The sequence below is a fragment of the Haliotis rubra genome, unplaced genomic scaffold (genome assembly GCF_003918875.1).
Source record: "Haliotis rubra isolate DU_JTF1 unplaced genomic scaffold, ASM391887v1 Scf13, whole genome shotgun sequence".
In the NCBI taxonomy this organism is placed as follows: Eukaryota; Metazoa; Mollusca; class Gastropoda; order Lepetellida; family Haliotidae; genus Haliotis; species Haliotis rubra.
The window spans coordinates 2,706,341-2,729,368 of NW_025765225.1; the positions used below are offsets into that span (position 1 = coordinate 2,706,341).

General features: G+C 38.1%; 1 protein-coding gene across 1 annotated transcript in view; it reads right to left on the minus strand.

The window, feature by feature from the left end:
- LOC124267136 (protein dispatched homolog 1-like) overlaps window positions 1–9,477 on the minus strand; it is a 41,128-nt gene extending 31,651 nt beyond the window's left edge. Inside the window, exon 1 of the mRNA XM_046702015.1 lies at window positions 9,098–9,477. Coding sequence (XP_046557971.1) covers window positions 9,098–9,102 — 5 coding nt within the window. The 5' untranslated portion in view covers window positions 9,103–9,477. The remainder of the gene's footprint in view (window positions 1–9,097) is intronic.
- Window positions 9,478–23,028: the final 13,551 nt, after the last annotated feature.

Genomic DNA, 23,028 nt, shown 5'->3' on the forward strand with positions numbered 1-23,028 from the left:
AAATATGCTGCCATGTGAATGGATTTTCTGGTCCATTACTTGACTACCTTGTTTGTGCCAGTTGGCCATCAGATGGCGGAAGTACTTCGGCACATCAACAGACAACAAATACTTCATTATGCAAACTAGGTGTGTGGCAGATGCTACTGGTAAGTCAGGGCATGCTAACAGTACTGTGAACACCTGGTGTCCTGATTTTCAGTGAACCAATATTTTACCAGAATATATTACACCCAGTTTAATGTTTTTCAGATAATTTAAAGTAAACCATTTATTTGGTGGTGGTATATATTTTGCAAAAGGTTGACAGAAAGATAGCAAGCATTTACATCATTTAAACAGATATAAATATTGTTGATGCAAAGGTTTAAAAGAACATCTCCCTTTTCATCCTGATACCATGAACATATGCATATTCCATTTCATGCAGCTGCATGCTAAGATATTGTTGTGATTACATTAACACAATGTAAAACCTATCAGGCCATCTAGTACTCTTCTGCAGGATAATACATTTCCTGTGACATAAGCATTATATCAATTTATATTTACATGGGCAAATCCTACACAGGCAAACCTTAATATTCCAGACACTATCCATAGTAGCTTCTATATTAGACCTGTGAAGATCCAGCTTAGAGTTGGCCTTCAGTAACCCATGCTTGTCGTAAGAGGCGACTAACGGGATCGGGTGGTCAGACTTGCTGACTTGGATGACACATGTCATCGTATCCCAATTGCGTAGATCGATGTTCATGTTGTTGATCACTGGATTGTCTGGCCCAGACTGGATTATTTACAGACCGCCGTCAACCAGCTGGAATATTGCTGAGCATCAAACCAACCAACTATATCCAGATTTTCATTCTCAAAGTTTCATTAATCTGCCCCAAAACTACAATGCATGGAATGTCAGTTTGAGAATCATTCCGACCATAAATCAGACGGGATAGTGCAATATTGCAGAATTCCCATCTCGTTTTTTGAACTCATTTTGTAGAAATCTAATATTCCACAAATAAACTGAACGTGAAAAAGAAGATCAGTCTGTCAAGAATGTCATAAAGGAAGCATTGTTTATGACATTAATACATGGAGTCTAATAATATCTCAGTAATGTCATATACTGACATTCTATGTGACACACTGTTCCCAATGTTAAATACATTACCCCATTATTTACAAATATACAGATGGTTTCAGAAGATATTTACAGAGATTTATTTTGGAAAATGAATACGTGGATGTAATTACATTCTTTGTAAAATATTGGGTTTCATCTAAATAATAGTTTATGTCCATAAATATCTACTTCTGTTCTTAAAGTAGGAAGAAGGAAAAAGTATTCAATTTGGTTGTTGTCTACACTTGCTTTGATTAAATATGATTTATATCACAGGATATGTCATAGTTTAGACATTCACTGATTGATTAAAGCATTATGAGAATTCTGAAAAACATCAAACTTTGACAATTTAAGTAATGATAACTAACATGAAAATGGTTTGTATTTCACTGATAACAGCAGGATAGGGGGAGGCGAATATGTATACTCTGGTACAACACTACTGCACCGAATGTCGAGTCAATACTCGAATTTAAGAAAACAGAAACCTCATGTAGAATAGTGCTTTCCTCAGTTTGCCTGGGCAAGGTCTTTGTGTGGTATCCTTGATCAACATGATCAATATCTGGTGGACAGTTGTAGCACCATTTCCTCCGAACATGCCTGTAGATCTAACACTGTATCAAGATTCAATTGTCACTATATTCATCTGTTCGAACAAAATTCGCAATTGAAATTTGTTTCCCAAGAGCAGCTGGTTCCAGGATGCATGTCATCTTAAATAGCCTGATGTCAATGGGTGCCTCGTTTCCACTACATTTCAACCCTTGTTCAGCCATTGATCATAGTAAAATAGATATGGTTTTCAAAACCTTCAAAGTATTTACCTGCAGTGGGATATAAATAATGAGTTTTTGATTACACTTCATTTAATAATATGATTGTACTGTCATTAAGGTCGTAACGATGCATTGAACTATCGATGGATTGCAATTGTTGAGTCTCCGATAGCAATTAATCAATGGTAGAAAAGAAAAACTATTGATGCATCAGTAGTATGTGTGACTATCGATAGTTTAGCATTTGACTTACGTTGATAAATGTGCAGCGCAAAGTAAAAGAAGTACCAGATTCGTTCACATTGATTTAGAGTTATCCGTCCCTTTTACCTCTTAAACAAACTTCATCTGGGTTGCAAGTTTCTTGTCAGTTATCATCCTCGATAATTGCCAGGGAATACGTTACGATCACTCTCCACTATACCCTGGATGCATCCACAGGGCGATGATTTTATTACCTCCCTTGGCTGGCTTTTTATCCAATCAGGTGTCTACGCTGGGACATTGAACGAAGCAATCACAACTCACTTTCGCTTCTTAAATTATCTAACCGTTTAAACTTGGCAACACAACTGATGCAGAGGTACTCTGAAAGAGGTAGAAGGAGTTCTTTTATATATTTTTTGAAAGTTTCAGATCTGTCAATTTGTCTGTATTATTTCCTCAAAAATCTGAGTGGCACTGCGAACAAACCTTCGTGACTGCGACTGCTATCTTTGTTGACAATGGCAAGCTCAGATGTAACGGCGGCTTAGATGATTGGATTCTGTAAGAATGCGGAGCCAGCAAAGGGAGGTAATATAATTATCGGGCCAAGCTGTGGATGCATCCAGGGTATAGTGGAGAGTGATCATAACATATACCATAGAGATTATCGAGGATGGTCAGTTATTAAAAGAGACTGAAACTACTTCAGCTTGTTTTTATTTCATATAAACTATACATTCATTTGGGAAATGACTTCAAATGAGACAATTTAAGGAGACAAAAAACTACTGCAATAGTATTGCAACAGTTGGTCGCAATAGACTATCACAATTGTATGTTGCAATAGGATATCGCTATCACAATAGTTGTTTCCCCCTCAATAGTCACCCTAACTGTCATACACTCAGTTGCCTAAACTGAATTGTCAGTCATTTATTTGTCATACACTTGGTTGTCATACACTCAATCGCCATTCTTTTATGTCATACACCTATTTGTCATAAACTTATTTGTCATACACTCAGTCCTCTTTCATTTATTTGTCATACACCCAGTCCTCGTTCACTTATTTGTCATACACCCAGTCCTCATTCATTTAATTGTCATACACTTAGTTGTCATACACCCAGTCCTCGTTCATATATTTGGCATACATTTAGTTGTCATACACTCAGTCCTCGTTCACATATTTGTCATACACCCAGTCCTCGTTCATTTATTTGACATACACTAAGTTGTCATAATACACTCAGTTGTCGTTCATTTATTTGTCATACACTCAGTTTGAACATCTCTAGATTTCGTCAAGTCATCGAAGGAATAGAAAGTTCAGAATCAAACCTATTCTGCACCCCAATGAGGAAGGAAGGAAGGAAGGATAAGACAACTGCCTATCATAGCTATCACTAGAAGCCTTCAATGCAGTGTCTGGGAGTGGTTGACCACATGTCTTCCCCAAATGTAACTGTGATGTTGGTTGGTTGTTTAAAGCCGCACTCAGCAATATTACAGCTATATGGAGGTGGTCTCTCGAATCTGGACCAGACAATCCAGTGATCAACAGCATGAGCATCAATCTACACAACTGGGATACGATCACGTGTGTCATCCGAGTCAGCAAGCCTGACCACATGATCCTGTTAGTCACCTTTTACGACAAGCATGGGCAGCTGTAGATCAATTCTAACCCAGATCTTCACAGGTTTGTGATGTTGTGCCGATGTATACCATACTATACTACCCATCAAAAGTTTAGACTCACTTAGAGCACTCACTATATGTTATGTATATGGTTACATCAAAGATTTATTTCTCCACTAACTTGGGGGAACCAACGGCAAACCTTATGCAGATGAATTGCAAAAGGATCGTGCATCACATTTCTGAAAAGCATGTGCAAATATCGTGCATGTGAACAGCTGCGTTTTGGTATAAAGTTTTGTTAAGACTTCGCCAATTTTCACCCTTTATTGAACTCATGATAATCTTTTCAACGTTACAAATTTGTTTCACAATGCATCAGTTCATGTGTAAACAGTACCTTTAAACAGTAAGGAATATTTTGCAAAATCTAGTTGAGAACAGTTGACTGAAGTAAGTAGCTACATTTACACTAGTGAGTCTAAACTTTTGATGGGTAGTATATATCAACATGAGCAAGGTCATGTCTAGATTGTAATTGAAACTGTATTTTCTATTTAAGCTCACTATTATTGGTATTGATTGTTACATTTATTTGTACATATATACAGCTTCCATATATGTGCTGTTTATCAGAAATGACGGTGCCTTCCCACAACACATTATATAGTTTTTTTCTATGGACTACATTCATGTTTGTTGTCAGCTTAAAGTCAGGAAAGTTCCTGCTTCGTCACATCGTCCAGTACCTAATGACATGCGGACCAAGTATGCAACCCAGAGTCTGCACCTGAATCAACTTAGAAAAGCCATTTCCAAGGTCATCCTATCAACCAAATCTGTGCACCTGATACATTTGGTTACCTTTGATTTAAACACATTTTATCCACGAAAGAAAAGTATCGGGTACAAATTATCCAACTTAGAAAAGTCCTCTCCAAGGTCATCCCATCAAACAAGCTACAGTCTGTGCACCTGACACATTTGGACACCCACCTTTGATATAGACATATTCTTCAAAGAAGAAAAGGATTGGGCACATATTATCCAACTTAGAAAAGCCCTTTCCAAGGTCATCCTATCACCCAAGCCAGTCTGTGCACCTGATACATTTGGGCACCTTTGATTTAAACATATTTTCTTCACAAAAGAAAAGGATTGGGCACAAATTAGCCAACGTAGAAAAGCCCTTAGAAGAGCTGTTTACCTTTTATGACCTGCCTATATTGCTGGGGACCACTCCTAACCCAAAATATCTACGGGATAAGAATGTGTAACTGTTCACTTTACTGGAATGGCACAAATGGGGGCACCAACAATATGCACAGGTAGTTCATTAGTATCAGGCACATCAAGTCGCTATACATGTTCAGTCTTATCAGGAGACCAGGTGAAATCTGATCCTATGCTATGACACAATACCTCTCTGTAATATCATCTGATGAAAACTCCACATGAGGTAGCCTCAAATTACGATTCTAACCAGTGCCACCATCAAGGGTTCTAACTCTGAAAACAATTTAGCGCAACATTCATCAAATGTATAGGATTTCTTTACTCATAGATGAATTTAATTGCTCAGTTCCAAATGTAAATAAAAAAGACCACAGCTTTATAATGTGGATATTATACACATCCTGTCATTTCTGAATGACTGGCATCTTCAGATATTCTTTGAGAAAGGGATCATATTGGGGTCAAATTTGACCAGCTGTGACAGAGATTGAGCCACATCATATCACATCAGTACATTGATGAACTTTGTTACAATAAACACAACATGTGTGAACACACAATGACATTCACAAATATGATCCAGGATTAGAACTCACACTTTCAAAATACTGAAAGTGTAATCCCAAGTAAAACGTATGTCACAAGATATCCTCATACCAATCATACAAGGAATGAATTTACTGGATTCAAGTTAATAAAAACAACAATAGCTATGGACGTTTTGACACAGAAAAATAGCGAAAAGTGACAACAAAATAATGATTGTTTGTTAAACAACTTTTTTATTCGGGTGTCTAAAATTATGAAACAAATCATCAGATTGGGTCTGTCAATTTCATGTAGCTGTGCAAACTTTGGTGTTGTTGCAATTATTAGATTTTGTGTTACTGAGAAATTCATCGGTCTCAAATGAAATCAAACGGACTGTAACTAACACCACACTGTTGTATTTAACATAACTTAAGAACGATAATTGTAATGGTAAAAGGATAGTGATATAAAATAATAAATTTCACATTTTCATTGACAAAGTTTGTTACATCCCGTCTGTTCACCTGAGATATGAGATAGATTTAGAAGCCTGCGAGTACGTTTCAAGGTGACTGAAAAAATCGAAAACTGAAGTCTTTTGCTGAGTCTGCAGAGAACCATAACGAACCAACAAATACCATTAGGGAAATACTATCTATGGTGTACATATACCTACATTTGATAGATCAAGTGGATAAGCACTGCATAACAAAACACCCACAAATGAGGGACACAGGAAACACTGCTATCAAATACATAATCTCCGCACAGCTGGTATGGACTGGACTCAAAATTAACTGTAGTACATTTACATCAGATTCATGCTGCAGCTCCCATACCACAACCAATCTCTTGTCAGACAAGTAGAAAATACAATAAATCTAGAATTTGAACGAAGCATATATGCCTTTAAGTTCCAAAGACCAAATGTACCAGCTTTATTCATATCAGAGAGGATTTTTCATGTGTTTCAGATAATTCTTCTTTAATACACTATTTCACAAGTAGTTTGGGATCTAACAGATCAAAAGCTCAGCTGAGGGATAAAACAAACCTAATCTTTGACCACTGATTTATTCAAGACAAGGTGTTTTTATCTTTGAAAACTGGCACATATTTACAAGACAGGCAATTATTAAAGAATTTACACTCCAATTAATATTCCCTTATATGGCACTTTGCTCTATGGTCTAGTGTCTATTTACAGTCCATGTCTAGACATGGTTAATGCCATGTGTAAAAATGGGGTATTGTATCTGTGGAAAATCATTAGATGTTTGATTGTTATACATCAAACTTTTGTAAGAAAGCAGACAAGGTGGTATGACTTGAATCGAACACAGAAGGACTGGTGCGAGTTGAGGAACTCCTAAACAAAAACGGTTGTTGGTCATTACGTTTTTTTATAAATAATATGTTAGGATTTCTTAACAACTAGTTACATATATGATACAACTTGAGGCTGTAAGTGAAATAATGTGTTGGTCTTTTAGGTTCCCAAGGATGTTGTTTGTTACTTTATGTGACTTGAGTAATCTTCTCTAGATTTAAGGATTTCTTAACAACTAGTTACATATATGGCATGAATTTATTTCTGTAAGTAGGCCATCGGCCCATGTACAATCAGAGGATACAAAATATCATGTTAGACAAGGCAGTATACAAGGTTACACATTATTTACACACTTTTGATCTTATCACGAGGGCATGCTTGATAAACTGCACAGTTTTTAGAAGAATACTGGTATCATTACATTACATTAATTTTTTAAACTTAATGATAGTTGGACATTGATCAAAATTTGGTAAATATATACTACGTAACATAACATATGCATCACAGACAAAAAGAAAATGTAATTCATCCTCTGGGATATTATTGTTACACATTTTACATGTTGTTGAGGCATAATTATCATGTTTTCGTCTTACATTACACAGAAGGGGTAGGTGATGAAGTCTAAGTAAGCATAAATATCGTCTATATTCTTTAAAATGTACATTTGAAACATAAAACTCTACATCTAATAAAGATTTAATGGTAAAAAAATATAGTTACATATATGATACAACTAAAGGCTCTAAGTGAAATAGTGGGTTGATCATTCAGGTTACCAACGAAGTTATTTGTTACCTCACGTGACTTGAGCAATTTACAAATACACTATCACATTCTCCAATCGACACAGATGAAGAAATGTCAGGAGTTTGATTGACAGACTCACAGCAGATCAAGGATGGGTCCAGGAACTACCCTGTTCAGACACAATCTTTTGAAACTGTGACAGTTTCCCTATCATGTGTGTTGACTGTTCAGCTTGAGTATCACACTCTCCTTTCTCAAACCCATGGACCCACCATGGACATAATTTTGATTTAGATGTCAAATAGTCTTTTAAACGAACTATATTTGGGCAGATTTTCCAGAAAATGTCATACAAAAACCGTTTCCCTGACCCAGTATCCCAATCTTGACAGTTGTGTAATTGGACCCCAACATTTTTCATTTGTGTCTAATTGACGCCTCACAAAAACAATCCCCCTGTGATACTATCTAATAGATTGTTCACTTGCATGGGAGGGTCAGACAGCTTCATTAATAAATCTTGCCACTAACACCAGCAACAGAGACATATAGTGTGTTGATAAGTCGCACGGGTTTACAGTTAATTGAATTTAATGTAACAAGCTGGTGTTACTCCTCACACGTGCATTCCACTGACCCACTTTCGTAAGCACAAATAATTGGACAGAAAATAACGAATTATCCGTTTCAATTTCATCATACAAAAAATTGCTGACACAACAAAAACAACAACATTATAGTACTCAGCTGATCATGTTGACATTGCCATTTTAATGCTACCTCAACCGAACTGATCAGAAGCAATATTTTCATGTTTGTAAATAGACATATACCACCTGTGTTTTAAAAGATGATTATTGAAATTGTCAGTTTGTCAAGTCATCGGTATTCCATGAAAATGTTTCTTGATGTGATTTTACAGCAAAGAAATTGGTGTTGTTATTTATTGCTAAAATGGAATATGGGATACACTAGACATTTCAGAAACATGGTGGGAAAAGATCTAAACGTACTGAAAACATTTTGTCATCGTTGCTAGGTATAAAACATATTTGATAATAATATTGATTCCCCTGCTCTTTTAAATGAAAACAAATTAATTAGGTTCAATCTTAAAACATATTTTTCCACTAATTATCAAAAACGTATCTTTCTTCAACGTCCTAAATCACGACAATCGTACATTGTTCGAATTTACTTTTCGCACAGACCAGTAACAATATATCCCCGCTAAAAGCCTGCACATCTTGTGGAATTAAATACATTGTTGATGTTGAAGGCGTGCGATGAAGTTAAATAAACACTCATATATCACACCCATTATTTCCTGTGTTGTATCCGCGAAATATACGACGATATTGACTTCAGAGTGTACATAAGCTGTTAAATACGCCTACACACATAGGTCAACCCATTCACTGTACGAGACTGCACAACTTTTGGCGGTGTGTTTATCAGAATAAATCGCTGCACAAAGTTTGAACTGCTTACCTCATACTTGCGTCCTCGATCTGTGAAATATAAGTTAATATGTACAGTCAGGGCAAGACTGTATATCAATCAGATCGTCCAATGGCTTTAGAAAGCAGGAAGATTTGCGTGTGATTCAAAGAAGCCGAATAGAGTTGGGTCGCCACCGAAGGACCAGTGGACGGGTCATCGAACAGCTCACACAACATAACACCAGCTATGCGGACTTGCCATGCTGCGATCTAGATGACAAGTTGTGTTCTCGGGTTGTTGAAATCTACTGACGCTATCCACACAGGATCCCAGTCACACATGCTACCCTGACTGACTAACATGATGTTCCGTCTACCACTGACTTCTACCACTATATACACGTACTCGCACTGTTCCTAATACACACGGCGACGGTAATGTACTGTTAGTGGATCATTCCATTAGGCCAGGGGGTGTCAGGTTGGGCGATTCAAACCACCTACTGATGTTTCGGATTCGGACATTTTACTGAATATTCTCATACTGGTGTTACAAATACGTCAGTTTAGAAACAACTGATTCGAAACACTAAGAAATCATACTTATTATGGAATATAATTTAATGTCTCTGACCCTAATCCCTTCGAAGGCGGTTAAGGAGTTTGATGAGAGGGAAGCGACTTTGGAATGTTCCATTATTCAGACTTACTAGTTACACCTGTTAAAAGCTGACCTGTCAATCAACAGCTGACAACACACCTTACACATCAGCTCGTATGTATATTGAACAGTACATAGACATCGCTTATATGTATCTTCCTTCTGACTAAGTTAGTAAAACCCTAATGGTAGTAAATTTAGAGAGGCAAGAGGTGCAGCTGACTATAACACTATGGAGCCTAATAAACGCACCGTTACTCACTCTCACTCACTCACTCTCTATATGATTCTTTGCGTTTGTTGTTTAACGCCGCACTCAGCAATATTCCAGCTGTATGATGTCGGTCTGTAAATATCGAGTCTGGACCAGACAATCCTGTTTGACATCATGAGCATCGCAATTGGGATGCGATGTCATGCATCAACCATCTGATCCCGCCCATGACAAGACATCTGCCCCCATATACCATACATGTCAAGATAACTAACTTACTATACCATAAATGTCAAGACACCTAACTCACTATACCATACATGTCAATATAACTAACTTACTATACCATACATGTCAAGACACCTAACTCACTATACCATATATGTCAAGATAAATAATTCACTATACCATACATGTAAACATAACTATCTCTCTATATACCATACACGTCAAGATAACTCACTATACCGTACAAGTCAAGATAACTCACTATACCATAAATGTCAAGTGAGTTATCGTAAACGTCAAGATAACTAACTCACTATACCATACATGTCAAGATAACTAACGCATTATACCATACATGTCAAGATAACTCACTATATCATACACGTCAAGATAACTCTATACCATACACGTCAAAATAACTCACTATACCAAACATGTCAAGATAACTCATTCAATATACCACACATGTCAAGATAACCAACTCACTATACCGTTCACGCCAATATAACTAACTCACTATATCATACACATCAAGATAACTCATTCAATATACCATACATGTCAAGATAACCAACTCACTATACCGTACACGCCAATATAACTAACTCACTATATCATACACGTCAAGATAACTCATTCAATATACCATACATGTCAAGATACCTAACTCACTATATCATACATGTCAAGATAACTAATTCACTATACCATACACGTCAAGACAACTCACTATACCATACATGTCAAGATAACTCACTATACCAAACATGTCAAGATAACCAACTCACTATACCGTACACGCCAATATAACTAACTCACTATATCATACACGTCAAGATAACTCACTATACCATACCTGACAAGATACTAACTCACAATACCACACGTCAAGATAATTAACTCACTATACCATACATGTCAAGATAACGCACTATATCATACATGTGAAGATAACTCACTATACCATACATGTGAAGATAACTCACTATACCATATATGTCAAGATAACTAATTCACTATACCATATGTCAAAATAACTAACTCACTACACTATACATGTCCAGATACCTAACTCACTATACCATACATGTCAATATAACTAACTCACTGTACCATGCATGTGAAGATAACTCATTCAATATACCATACATGTCAAGATAACTAACTCACTATACCGTACACGTCAAGATAACTAACTCGCTATATCATACACGTCAAGATAACTCACAATACCACACATGTCAAGATAATTAACTCACTACACCATACACGTCAAGATATCTAACTCACTATACCATACACGTCAAGCTATCTAACTCACTATGCCATACATGTCAAGATAACTAACTCACTATACCATACACGTCAAGATAACTAACTCAGTATACCATACATGTCAAGATAACTCACTATACCATACATGTCAAGATAACTAACTCACTATACCATACACGTCAAGATAACTAACTCACTATACCATACACGTCAAGATAACTCACTATACCATACATGTCAAGATATCTAACTCACTATACCATACACGTCAAGATAACTCACTATACCATACATGTCAAGATAACTAACTCACTATACCATACATGTCAAGATAACTAACTCACTATACCATACATGTCAAGATAACTAACTCACTATACCATACACGTCAAGATAACTAACTCACTATACCATACATGTCAAGATAACTCACTATACCATACATGTCAAGATAACTCACTATATCATACATATCAAAATAACCAACTCACTATACCATACATGTCAAGATAACTCATTCAATATACCATACATGTCAAAATAACCAACTCACTATACCATACATGTCAAGATAACTCATTCAATATACCATACATGTCAAAATAACCAACTCACTATACCATACATGTCAAGATAACTCATTCAATATACCATACATGTCAAAATAACCAACTCACTATACCATACATGTCAAGATAACTAACTCACTATACCGTACATGTCAAGATAACGAACTCCCGCAAGTCAGGACACATGTCAAAATAATTAAGTCTCACATACGAGGAAGGCATTGTGGGTTATCGTATCGCTGCCTAAGTATCACGATAGATAGATATTGTGCCGTGTCCTTACGATTACTATCTGTCGTGATATGATGACATCGTACATTATATAATTATTGATTGTCAGTCGAGCAGAACTCGTTGGGTTATGATTGATTGCGTTTGGTTTTACGTAGCACTCAGCAATATTCCAGCTATAAGGCGGCGGTCTGTAAATAACCTAGTCTGGACCAGACAATCCAGTGATCAACAGCATGCGCATCGATCTACGCAATTGGGATACGATGACATGAGTCAACCAAGTCAGCGAGCCTGACCACCCGATCCCATTATTCGCCTCTTACGACGAGCATGGGTTGCTGAAGATCAATTCTAACCCTGATCTTCACGGGTGTTGGGTTGTGAACTTGTGAAATGTCGTTTGCAAGACACACATACATATATACACATACACACACGCGCACGCACACACTCACATATCCACAAACACACATATGCACTGCGAAGATTGAAAAGGGTCCAACAAACTCTTCGTACTGCAATCATAAAATACACGCGGAACAAATCGAATCAAAAGTTATCGCGACTAACCGAAATCCACTTTTAAACCACAATCAGACATAAGTTCTATATTAACCATGCACCTTTACTTTCTTTCAACAGTCAATTTAAAATATTCCTCTATTTATAAAACTCTTCAAAAAGTAGCACACTTCTATGCGTGCGCCATCGTGTGATGATAAATGTAAACTTAGCTCCATTCATACAGTACGACCTTGTCTATAAATGAATTGGTAACTAAAAGCTGTGTTTCTATTTCAATCAAATATATGAAAAATCATATTTCAGGTAGAGTAAAGTCTCTTTGCTCTATTCATAGCATCAGTGCCGGCGAACGAAACAATTGATGACGATGCTGAAGGCGACCCTCCTCGCCACCATATGATCCATGCGCCATATGCGTGTGACGTCAAGCAGCTCCCGCAGATATGAAAATAGTGTGTCTCCTCAAATAGATGACTCTTTATTCTCTTGGGTAGTTATTTGAAATAAGAGTCATAATGCTCTATATAGATCCATTGTTTCTTGCGAGTTTCGATTACACCAGGTGCGCATATTGATTTGTGCCTTCGAGGAGGGCTGCATTCAATGCCATAGAAGTGATGTTTAACTTTATTGCATCAATTTAGGGGACTAGGGATGACCCAGATGTTGACAGTTGTAACCCGACATCAGTTTGTACAGATGAACTTTGTTGTAATGTTTTATAGATTGTCAAGAATCTGGGCTCCACCGACCAGGGTGTCATTAAACAAGAATAAAGTAATGCGAGAAAGCAAGGTAAAAGTTCACAGTTTTATCACTAGAGGCTGAATGAACTAAAGACGGGCGAACTATGACACCAAGACTCCAGTTATCACTGACAGGGGTCGCTGATTAACAAACCATGATCAAATATACAATCTGATCAGCTCAGCAACGGCATGACCGCTATTACCTAAGATAGCTGAAACCCCTCTCGGGCAAGGCAGCTGAACCAGTCGCCTGTGATCAACTTGAAACGACCGTATCATGATATATATTTTTAGCCTTGTCCCGACTTCAACATTTGTAATTTTTCAGCATTTTTCAAATTTATATTCTAGACAAAGAAAACAACCACGGGAGAAATGTATACCCTCATTTGTGAATCCTGTAGTTGCAATGGTGCTCAGAACAGGCTTTATTCTTTTGCACTATAGGAGCTACACGATATCCGGGTCGGTAGGGTAGCCCCGTGGTCAAAGCGTTCGCTCGTCACGCGACCCGTGAAGATCCGGGTTAGAATTGATCTTCAGTAACCTATGCTTGTCGTAAGAGGCGACTAACGGGATCGGGTGGTCCGGCTCGCTGACTTGGTTGACACGTCATTATATCCCAAATGCATAGATTGATGTTCAGGCTGTTGATCCCTAGATTGTCTGGTCCAGATCCGATTATTTACAGACCGCCTTCATATAGCTGGAATATTGCTGAGTGCGGTGTAAAACTAAACTCACTCACTCACTCACTCGCTCGTCACGCCGAAGACCCGGGTTCGAATCTCCACATTGGTACAATGTACGAAGCCCATTTCCGGTGTCCTCAACCGTGATATTGCTGGAATATTGCTAAAAGCGGCGTAAAATCCAACTCACTACAAGATACCCGTCGGAAAAATTCATTGTCGAGATACCCGGTTAGGAATACTTGTTGAATTTGTTCTTTCACAGCTACTGAGAATTTCACCTGGCGCTACTTATGGCGGTACGTCCTCAGAGATTGAGCACGCGATTCGCATGACACGGAACTAAACACAGCCATCTAATGGAATTAATTACACCACTATGGGAGACTATTGAGAAGGGAGACTGAGATGTGAAGTTACACGTTTCATTTACATCAAAATAATTGAGAACATTGGATGTATAAGGAAGAGGGGGTTTTCATGCATGTCAACTTCTTTATTATGAGGGCCACAACTTTTCGGAGTATATCCTTACTCCTTCATCAGGTGAACGAATGGTATGAGGCAGAGAGCATATATACAGTACACCAGAAATTATTGAGAATTTAAGATTGTAATTTTGTTTTAAAATTTCACTCATTAGGGGAGACCGGGGTGAATCGTAACACGGGTCAATTGTAACAAGGGCGATTACTCTAAAAGTTTTCGCTCAAGCATAGTGTAGGTGAGTAGAGTTATTTCCCTTTACTTTCCTGCGGTACTCATCCAGGCGTTTTTCATCTGCTCGCTTATGGCGAGATACAGTTGACGAAAAATCGTTTTTCACACAGGTAAGTAAATTTTTCACAAAACGTATTAAAGCGTTCTTAATGCAGTAAATTGTGTTTGGTATGAAATTAACTTTAGATATTACGACATATTTGGAAGTAGAAATATTTGAGAAGCCCAAGGTTGTTAACGTGTGACGTGGCATGAAATATGGTTACTGCCAACAGGGGCAATTGTAACACTGTGTTACAATTGCCCCCATGTAATTTTCCCTTGTGTTATGATAATAAAATAGAACATTTTCAGTTTTATGTTGATAGTTTTAGCCTCGGGTGAAAGTTTTTTGGTGTTAGTCTTTGTATTATTTTTTGGGCATACCAATACAAGAATTTTAAACGAAAAACATTTTAAATGTCGATGGTGATAAAGGTTTATTGTTAATCCATTTCCACCTCAACTGATCAAGATAACATCTTTCCACATTTTATTTTGATTTTATTTGGAAAATAAACAAATTGTTACATTTGAACCTTCTTTGTTACAATTGCCCCATCCACCTGTTACAATTGCCCCGTGCTAGGGGTCAATTGTAACACTTGTAGTCATTGCATTTGATACGTAATAACTTTGTAAAGACATGATAGTGAACTTGAAACGACACTGAGGTTTAAAGCCAAGAAGCCAATGTACTAGTTAGTACCGATTAACTTTGTGAGCGGTCGTCTGGGATCGAACTACAAGAAGTACAGTAAAAAAAGTGTTACAATTGACCCCGGTCTCCCCTACTCACGTATTTAATGTGAATATTAGCAGAACATAACTCCAGATTCAAAGACAGGTGAACAGTTAGTATTTTGTCTAGTCACCATGGGCAGCAATGCAGGCTTCAATGCGGCGGGGTATACTACTGATCAAAGAAGTTAGAAAGTCGTGGTCCATGCTGTCCCAATATCGGACCACCTCTTCTTTCATTTCAGCAATATTTGTCAGATTTTTCTTGTTGACACTTTCCTTCATAAGTCCCCAAACATTTTCTACTGGATTTAGATCAGGGCTATAGCTTGGCCAATCTAATAATGATATATTTTGGGTCCGAAACCAGGCCTGTGAATGCTTTGAACGATGTTTTGGGTTGTTGTCCTGCTGGAAAATCCAAAAATGTCCATAGAACACGTGAGCAGATGGAAGTAAATGTCCCTCGAGAATATCTGTGTACCGCTCACTGTTCATATTCCCTTCAAATACACAGAGGGGCGTTGCCCCTAACACAGATATGCCACCCTACACGTTAAATTTCGGAGTGTACTTTGGGCGCTGATACAAAGGTTTTTTCAGTTTGTTTGGTCCAGAATTCCAGTGTATTAGGAAACAGCCACACAGAACTTTCATCTGAGAAAATCACATTGTCCCAGTTAAAATTTCTATGCTGTAAGCACCAGTTCAACCTTCGCTCCTTTTGTTCAGGTTTCATGATCGGTGATGGAATTCCTCGACTTTTCTGCCAACCCATTACATGCAGCTCAGTTCTAATTGTCTCCTTACAGACAGCCACAGTTCCTCGTTCAATCATATCCAGCCTTATGTTTTCTAAACTCCTTCATTTGTTTTTAGAAACAAGAATACCAAGCCGCCTCCTGTCACCGACAGTCAATTTTCTGGGCCTACCTGCGCCTACCTGGTGCTCAATGCCATATCCATTTGCAATATTTTTCAAAACACGATAAACAGTGGACAAAGGGATGCCTGTTCTACTTGAAATCACTTTAGCTGATCTGATGTCCTTGTTATAATACTCTAAAATCAACTTCCTCTTCTCTAAATCATCCATACTGAGGATCACTGAATATGTCGTCTGCTAGCAAGTAAACATAGAGGGATAACTCTTCACAAACTAATGAAAAAGGATTAACGGAGTTGTTTCTCTTGAATGAAAGCAAGCACTTGATAGCTGGTCAAGGTTGTTTATACTAGAAAACCAATTAAACATATTCCTAAAATTCTCAATAGTTTCTGGTCATACTATATGTATGATGGAGGAGTAAGGATATACTCCGACACGTTGAATTCCTCATAATAAAGAAGTTGACATCTATAAAAGACCCTCTTCCTTATGTGTATCACTTCTAAATGCCATTCAAAGACCTCCTAAATCCGTAACTAGCTACTCTGAATTTTAATAATTTCACATGTTGTTTTTGTTTCTTCAGTAAAGAGGTCGAATTACATTGAAATTTATGTTGTACCAAACAACGCTAATGCGTTAGAGTCACAGCGTCCAGCACAGAGCGACAATCGTGATCTGGTGTGGCTTTTTAGGTTGTAACGACCAGAACAGTACATGCTCCAGAACCGCACAAGCGTAAGCGAATGCGTTGACTCCAGACACGGACATGTCCAGCCAGATCAGCCAATCGACTGCGTTTGACCTCTATGAGGAGTACAACGTTACGGAGTATATCCTTACTCCTTTATCAGGTGTATGAAGGAGTAAGGATATGCATTGCTATACGTTGTGTTCCTCATTATAAAGAAGCTGACATCCATACAAAAACATCTTGCTTATGTGTATCACTTCTAAATGCCATTCAAAGATCTGTTTGAAAGTATACATTAATGCGCGCAAATAAATATGTAAATCGTGTTAACTTTGTAGAAAAAGCTTAAATCAGAACTTTCTTTTCCTCTTCACATCGACCAGATAAACCGGATTACAGGAAAAGCGAGTCATTGTGACAGAAGTAATGTCCATTGTCAGTGTTTGTTGTTTAAAGCTGAATCCAGCAATATACGACTTAAAATCCGTAACCTATCTCAATAATAAGCACCCACATGACTGTACCTCTAGACAATAACATAACGAGTCTACATTATACGTACATGTATATCATTGTTGACAGAATAATTACTGTCAGAGAAACAGACCCTCTTGTTGGTGCGGCGGCACGAGTCCTTAGATATGGCCATTGACCAGAATAACACAACTGGGGCACTCGAGCACTGGGTTATTTTGGAATTAAACTAAGCAAATCTATATCTTCCTCATCAACTTTGGTATTTATCTGTCACAGCCAATGAGGCAATTCCTTTCGTGTATCTGTATTCGATTTCATTTTCAGATCTAAAGCTTCAATACTGATTATGTCGGTTCTGCTGTCTACAGGCTCACGACACTACAGCCCCAGCCTCGTGTATGATGCGTTGTGACAGTCGGTATCTTGTCCATACATCGTCTCCAGGTGACCGACATTTCCATGACTTTGAAAATCACAGATTAGAAAGAAGAGATACAAATTGTCTTTTCAAATGATAAAATACATTTAATCAGCTTTCAGACCTAATATTCTCGCTTTCATGTCAAACAGTTACGAGAACGACTTTCAATGAACTGCACGGCGTCAAGGGGCAGTGTTATCTGGTCATACATCGCTTCCAACAATGCTTTCTAGAACCCATTAAAATCTTTTAAGGATGTCACTAATACTTTTTTCAAGAAAAAAATGTTTTCCGAGCACATGTGTACCAAATATGTTACTGACTGTACAATTGTCTCAGTCGTGTGTTGTTAAAAGGTTAGAAGCCTTATGCATAATGTCGACCGTAATCACTGTGGCGACAAATATCTCATATGGGGCTGCTGAAGCATATTTTAGAACTGTTTCACTTTATAAGTATTCATATACATTTTTGTAAAGTTGTTAATGTATATGTCTCCAATCGTTTGACGTCATAACCATTCTGGCATTGTGAAGAACACATTCGTTCATATCACATCTTCTTTTCTTTTATCGAACATTGGAACAACGTCGGGTGAATATTAAACATATTCGATCTTTATAGAGGTTTCCTTTATTGAATACACCCTGGAACGTGTTTTTTTAAAAGAGTCCATCTTTCTGGAAGGCTTTCATTATGAAATATCCCCTTGGATGTTTAACAAATTTGCTTAATAGAAACAAACCCTTTTAAATGCTTTAAATGCTTTCTTTATGAAATGCCCTTTGACTGTTAAACGTATTTGAAAAAGGAGACGGTCTCTCTTGAAGACTTTCTTTATAAAATACCCCTTTAACTATTAAATATACATGTATTTGCAGTACATCAAAATGATTACTGGTATGGTATTTGACAAACTTGACCCCAACAGTATGAGAGTGAGTGAGTGAGTTGAGTTTTACGCCTCACTCAGCAATATTCCAGCTATATGGCGGCGGTCTGTAAATAATCGAGTCTGGACCAGACAATCCAGGGATCAACAGCATGAGCATTGATCTACGCAATTGGAATACAATGGCATGTGTCAACCCAGTCAGGGAGCCTGACCACCCAATCCCGTTAGTCGCCTCTTACAACAAGCATGGGTTACTGAAGAACAATTCTAACCCGGATCTTTACGGGTCAACAGTATAAGATGGACGTTCCAGTGATATGCAAACACGACAAATGTTACGCTCAAGGGACATGTCAGAGGTCACAAGCTATGTATACCATTGTTAGGTAATGATCCATTTTTGCACCAGAATACGTTCTCGAATGATTCGAGACATCCCGTGGTATTTTCCATTGTGCGCGGTTACTTTGCATGGTCGTTTTAGCGTTAACAATTTCTTGATTGTACCACGACTGCTGAATCTAAACCGTACTAATTTTATTTTTAATTTCTCATGGATTTGATCGGGGTGGCGTTACCAGTGTGCATTTCGATTTTAAAGAATCTTTTAGCCACGTCAGAGGAAGAGATGCCTAAATTCTGAATTACGAAAACGTTTTGTCGCTCAGGAAAGTAATGCAAACACATGGACATTATTAATGTTGCGTCGCGTTCCATTTGCTACTTATTGGTGTATAGCAACAATACGTTGACAAACGTTACTTTGGAAAAACCGAAGAGCTACATTTCACAACGAAATAAATACACACACACATTATATATACATACACATTAGTATATTTATGTCTGAGTGTGTGTGAGAGAGAGAGAGAAAGAGAGAGAATGTGTGTGTAATTACACACACACATGCAGATTAGTGTAGAGATCTCTAAACGTTTGTCTGGCATGATGAAACTTCTTTAACTCGAAGTCCCTTGAGAGATCGAGACAAGCATAGTTCTGATGTTATACCAACAGTGCCAATAAGGAGTCTTCATCCTGTTGCACCATATATCAGATTGATGGAGCTCGTGTTGAACCTAGCGACAATCGTAATACCACTACACATTAAGGATGTTTTTTTCCCGAAGAAACATTCCTGTTTCGTCACGTTCGTGAAAACCGCATATGATTAATAACTCGAAAAACACTTTCACTCGATGCATTCTATCACGATTTTCACACGATCAAACAGGCGATAAACAGTTTCACACGCATGGGTACCTTTCCCCTGAGATGTTACGAGGGGATTTAACGGGTCATATTGTACCGTTATGGCGAAATACTGTTCAGATAAGCTTTTAAAGCTCACCTGTTCAGTGACATTTTACTTCTCCATATGCTTAATTCACCAGAGCTTGGAAGGCGTATGAACCGAAATTGCATTTTCTAATTTGACATAGTTTACATTTCCAGTTAAACAAAGATGAACTTGCAGCTGGCATTACTTTTAGAATTGTTATCGGATATTTAACATGATGGTCAAAGTGAGCATTTTGTGTTTGACATGATTGTGACTTCTTCATACGTTATTGTGATATTTCCAGTCTGTATGGTGATGTATGGTAACTTTCTTAACACATTTCATCACGTTCACTTCGACAGTGAAAACGAACTGTGAAATACGATCTAGTTCCGAACGCCAGTGTGTGAAATAGGGATATTGTATCACCACGATATAGGTCAGCAGAAGTCTGACAGTTGGGAAGACGCGTGTAGCGACCAGAACTGGGATAAACAGTCCACAATTTCGTAAAACCCCATTTACTGCAGTACTGCTTACAATCTCCAAACCTTAACAAACAGACTCTTTCCAGTAAATACGTCATCGTGTCCCGCAAGCTGGGCTCTTTATTGTAGAGGTCAAACGCAGTCGATTGGCTGATCTGGCTGGACATGTCCGTGTCTGGAGTCAACGCATTCGCTTACGCTTGTGCGGTTCTGGAGCATGTACTGTTCTGGTCGTTTCACCCTAAAAAGCCACACCAGATCACGATTGTCCCTCTGTGCTGGACGCTGTGACTCTAACGCATCAGCGTTGTTTGGTACAACATAAAATTCAATGTAATTCGACCTCTTTACTGAAGAAACAAAAACAACATGGTCGCGATGTAATATGTGAAATTATTAAATGTCAAAGTATCTAGTTGAATGGCATTTAGAAGTGATACACATAAGGAAGAGGGTCTTTTATGGATGTCAAGTTCTTTATTTATTCATACACCTGATAAAGGAGTAAGGATATACACCGTAACATTGTGAACCTCATAATATAGAAGTTGACATGATCCATAAAAGACTCTCTTCCTTAAAGGTCCCATGCAACGTAAAACACAACTTTGCAGATTCTGTTACCTCTCGGTATGGACTTACCGAAACAAATCATCAAAAATGCAAATTCAACTTATAAAGTTGAAAAATAACGTGATGAAAAAAACCGCGCGAAATCGTAGTTCAAACGATTCACTAATTTTCCCCCAGCGCTTGGGGTATTGAAGTGGTTTCAACAGCTGGGCTGCGCTCATAGCACATGCGCAGTGAAATAGGTTCGCGCAGCTTGGAAGCGGGTTGTCCGGTGAATACTCGGTGAAGGCTTTGGTGTGAGCTATTTTTCTAATGTTTTGTTGATATTTCACAGGCGCGAGCTTTTTATATGTTATTACAGTAGATTACCGATTTAACTGTTTATATAATTCCATTTGTCTATTTCACCACACGTTCTTCTTACCCAGTCACTTTCTCAGTTCGAATTAGGAGATGCTCTATAAATATTGCCAAAACATTACCGCGGCATAACACAGTGAAAACACATATTTCAGTCGGCAAATATGATCTAAAAAGTTGATACCTCCCACGTGCCTTGATTGTGGGGGCGAGAGAATGTGTTTTTAAGCCACTTTAGCGACCATCCAGTCATATTACACTTAGCAATTACAGCTTCTACACCATCGCTTGCGATACATTATGTCTGCCCAGTCATCAAATAGTAATATGTACTTTGAAATGATGTATTCTTCCTTTCATTGTGAGTAGACCCTTACAAATTCAGGAGTGTGTTTTCCCATACTCGCGTAACCTATATTTGATAAACCCAGTCCAGCAAAGCAAACCATGATTACGTAATTACTCACACCTCTGGTAAAAAATTAGGTGACGTTGGGGGACACCTTACATTCAGTCTTACTTTGTCACTTCCGGTAAGATGGCGACGTCGTTTGCTTGATGAATCCCACCCAATATCTTTGGCATGTTTAATAGCCTATGAATGGATCAGATGAAAATTATTACATAACATTTATATGCTGAAAATGCTGATGCGGTAGGAAGAACTATTCACCTATTAGGGGACACAAATATGTCTAGAGTTCAGTCCCTTAGTCATGCCAGGGTGTGCAAGTAGTGGAAGACCTCCGTTTGAGACCACGGCTCTCTTGGTTTTCACCAAGGTGATAAATGTCTCCTGTCTGGGTCACTCATTCCTAGGAGTATATAGTGAGTGGGTGAGTGAGTGAGTTTAGTTTTACGCCACACTCAGCAATATTCCAGCTATATGGCGGCGGTCTGTAAATAATCGAGTCTGGACCAGACAATCCAGTGATCAACAGCATGAGCATCGACCTGCGCAATTGGGAACCGATGACATGTGTCAACCAAGCCAGCGAGCCTGACCACCCAATCCCGTTAGTCGCCTCCTACGACAAGCATGGGTCACTGAAGGTTCATTCTAACCCGGATCTTCACGGTTCCTGGGAGTATAGGTGGTAGGGGTGACTATTGAGGGGGAAACAACGATTGCAATAGCGATTGTCTATGCAGCATACTATTGCGACCAACTATTGCAATAGTGTTATATTCCTTGCATTGCCTCATTTGAAGTAATTTCCCGAATGAATGTATAGTTTATATAAAATAAAAACA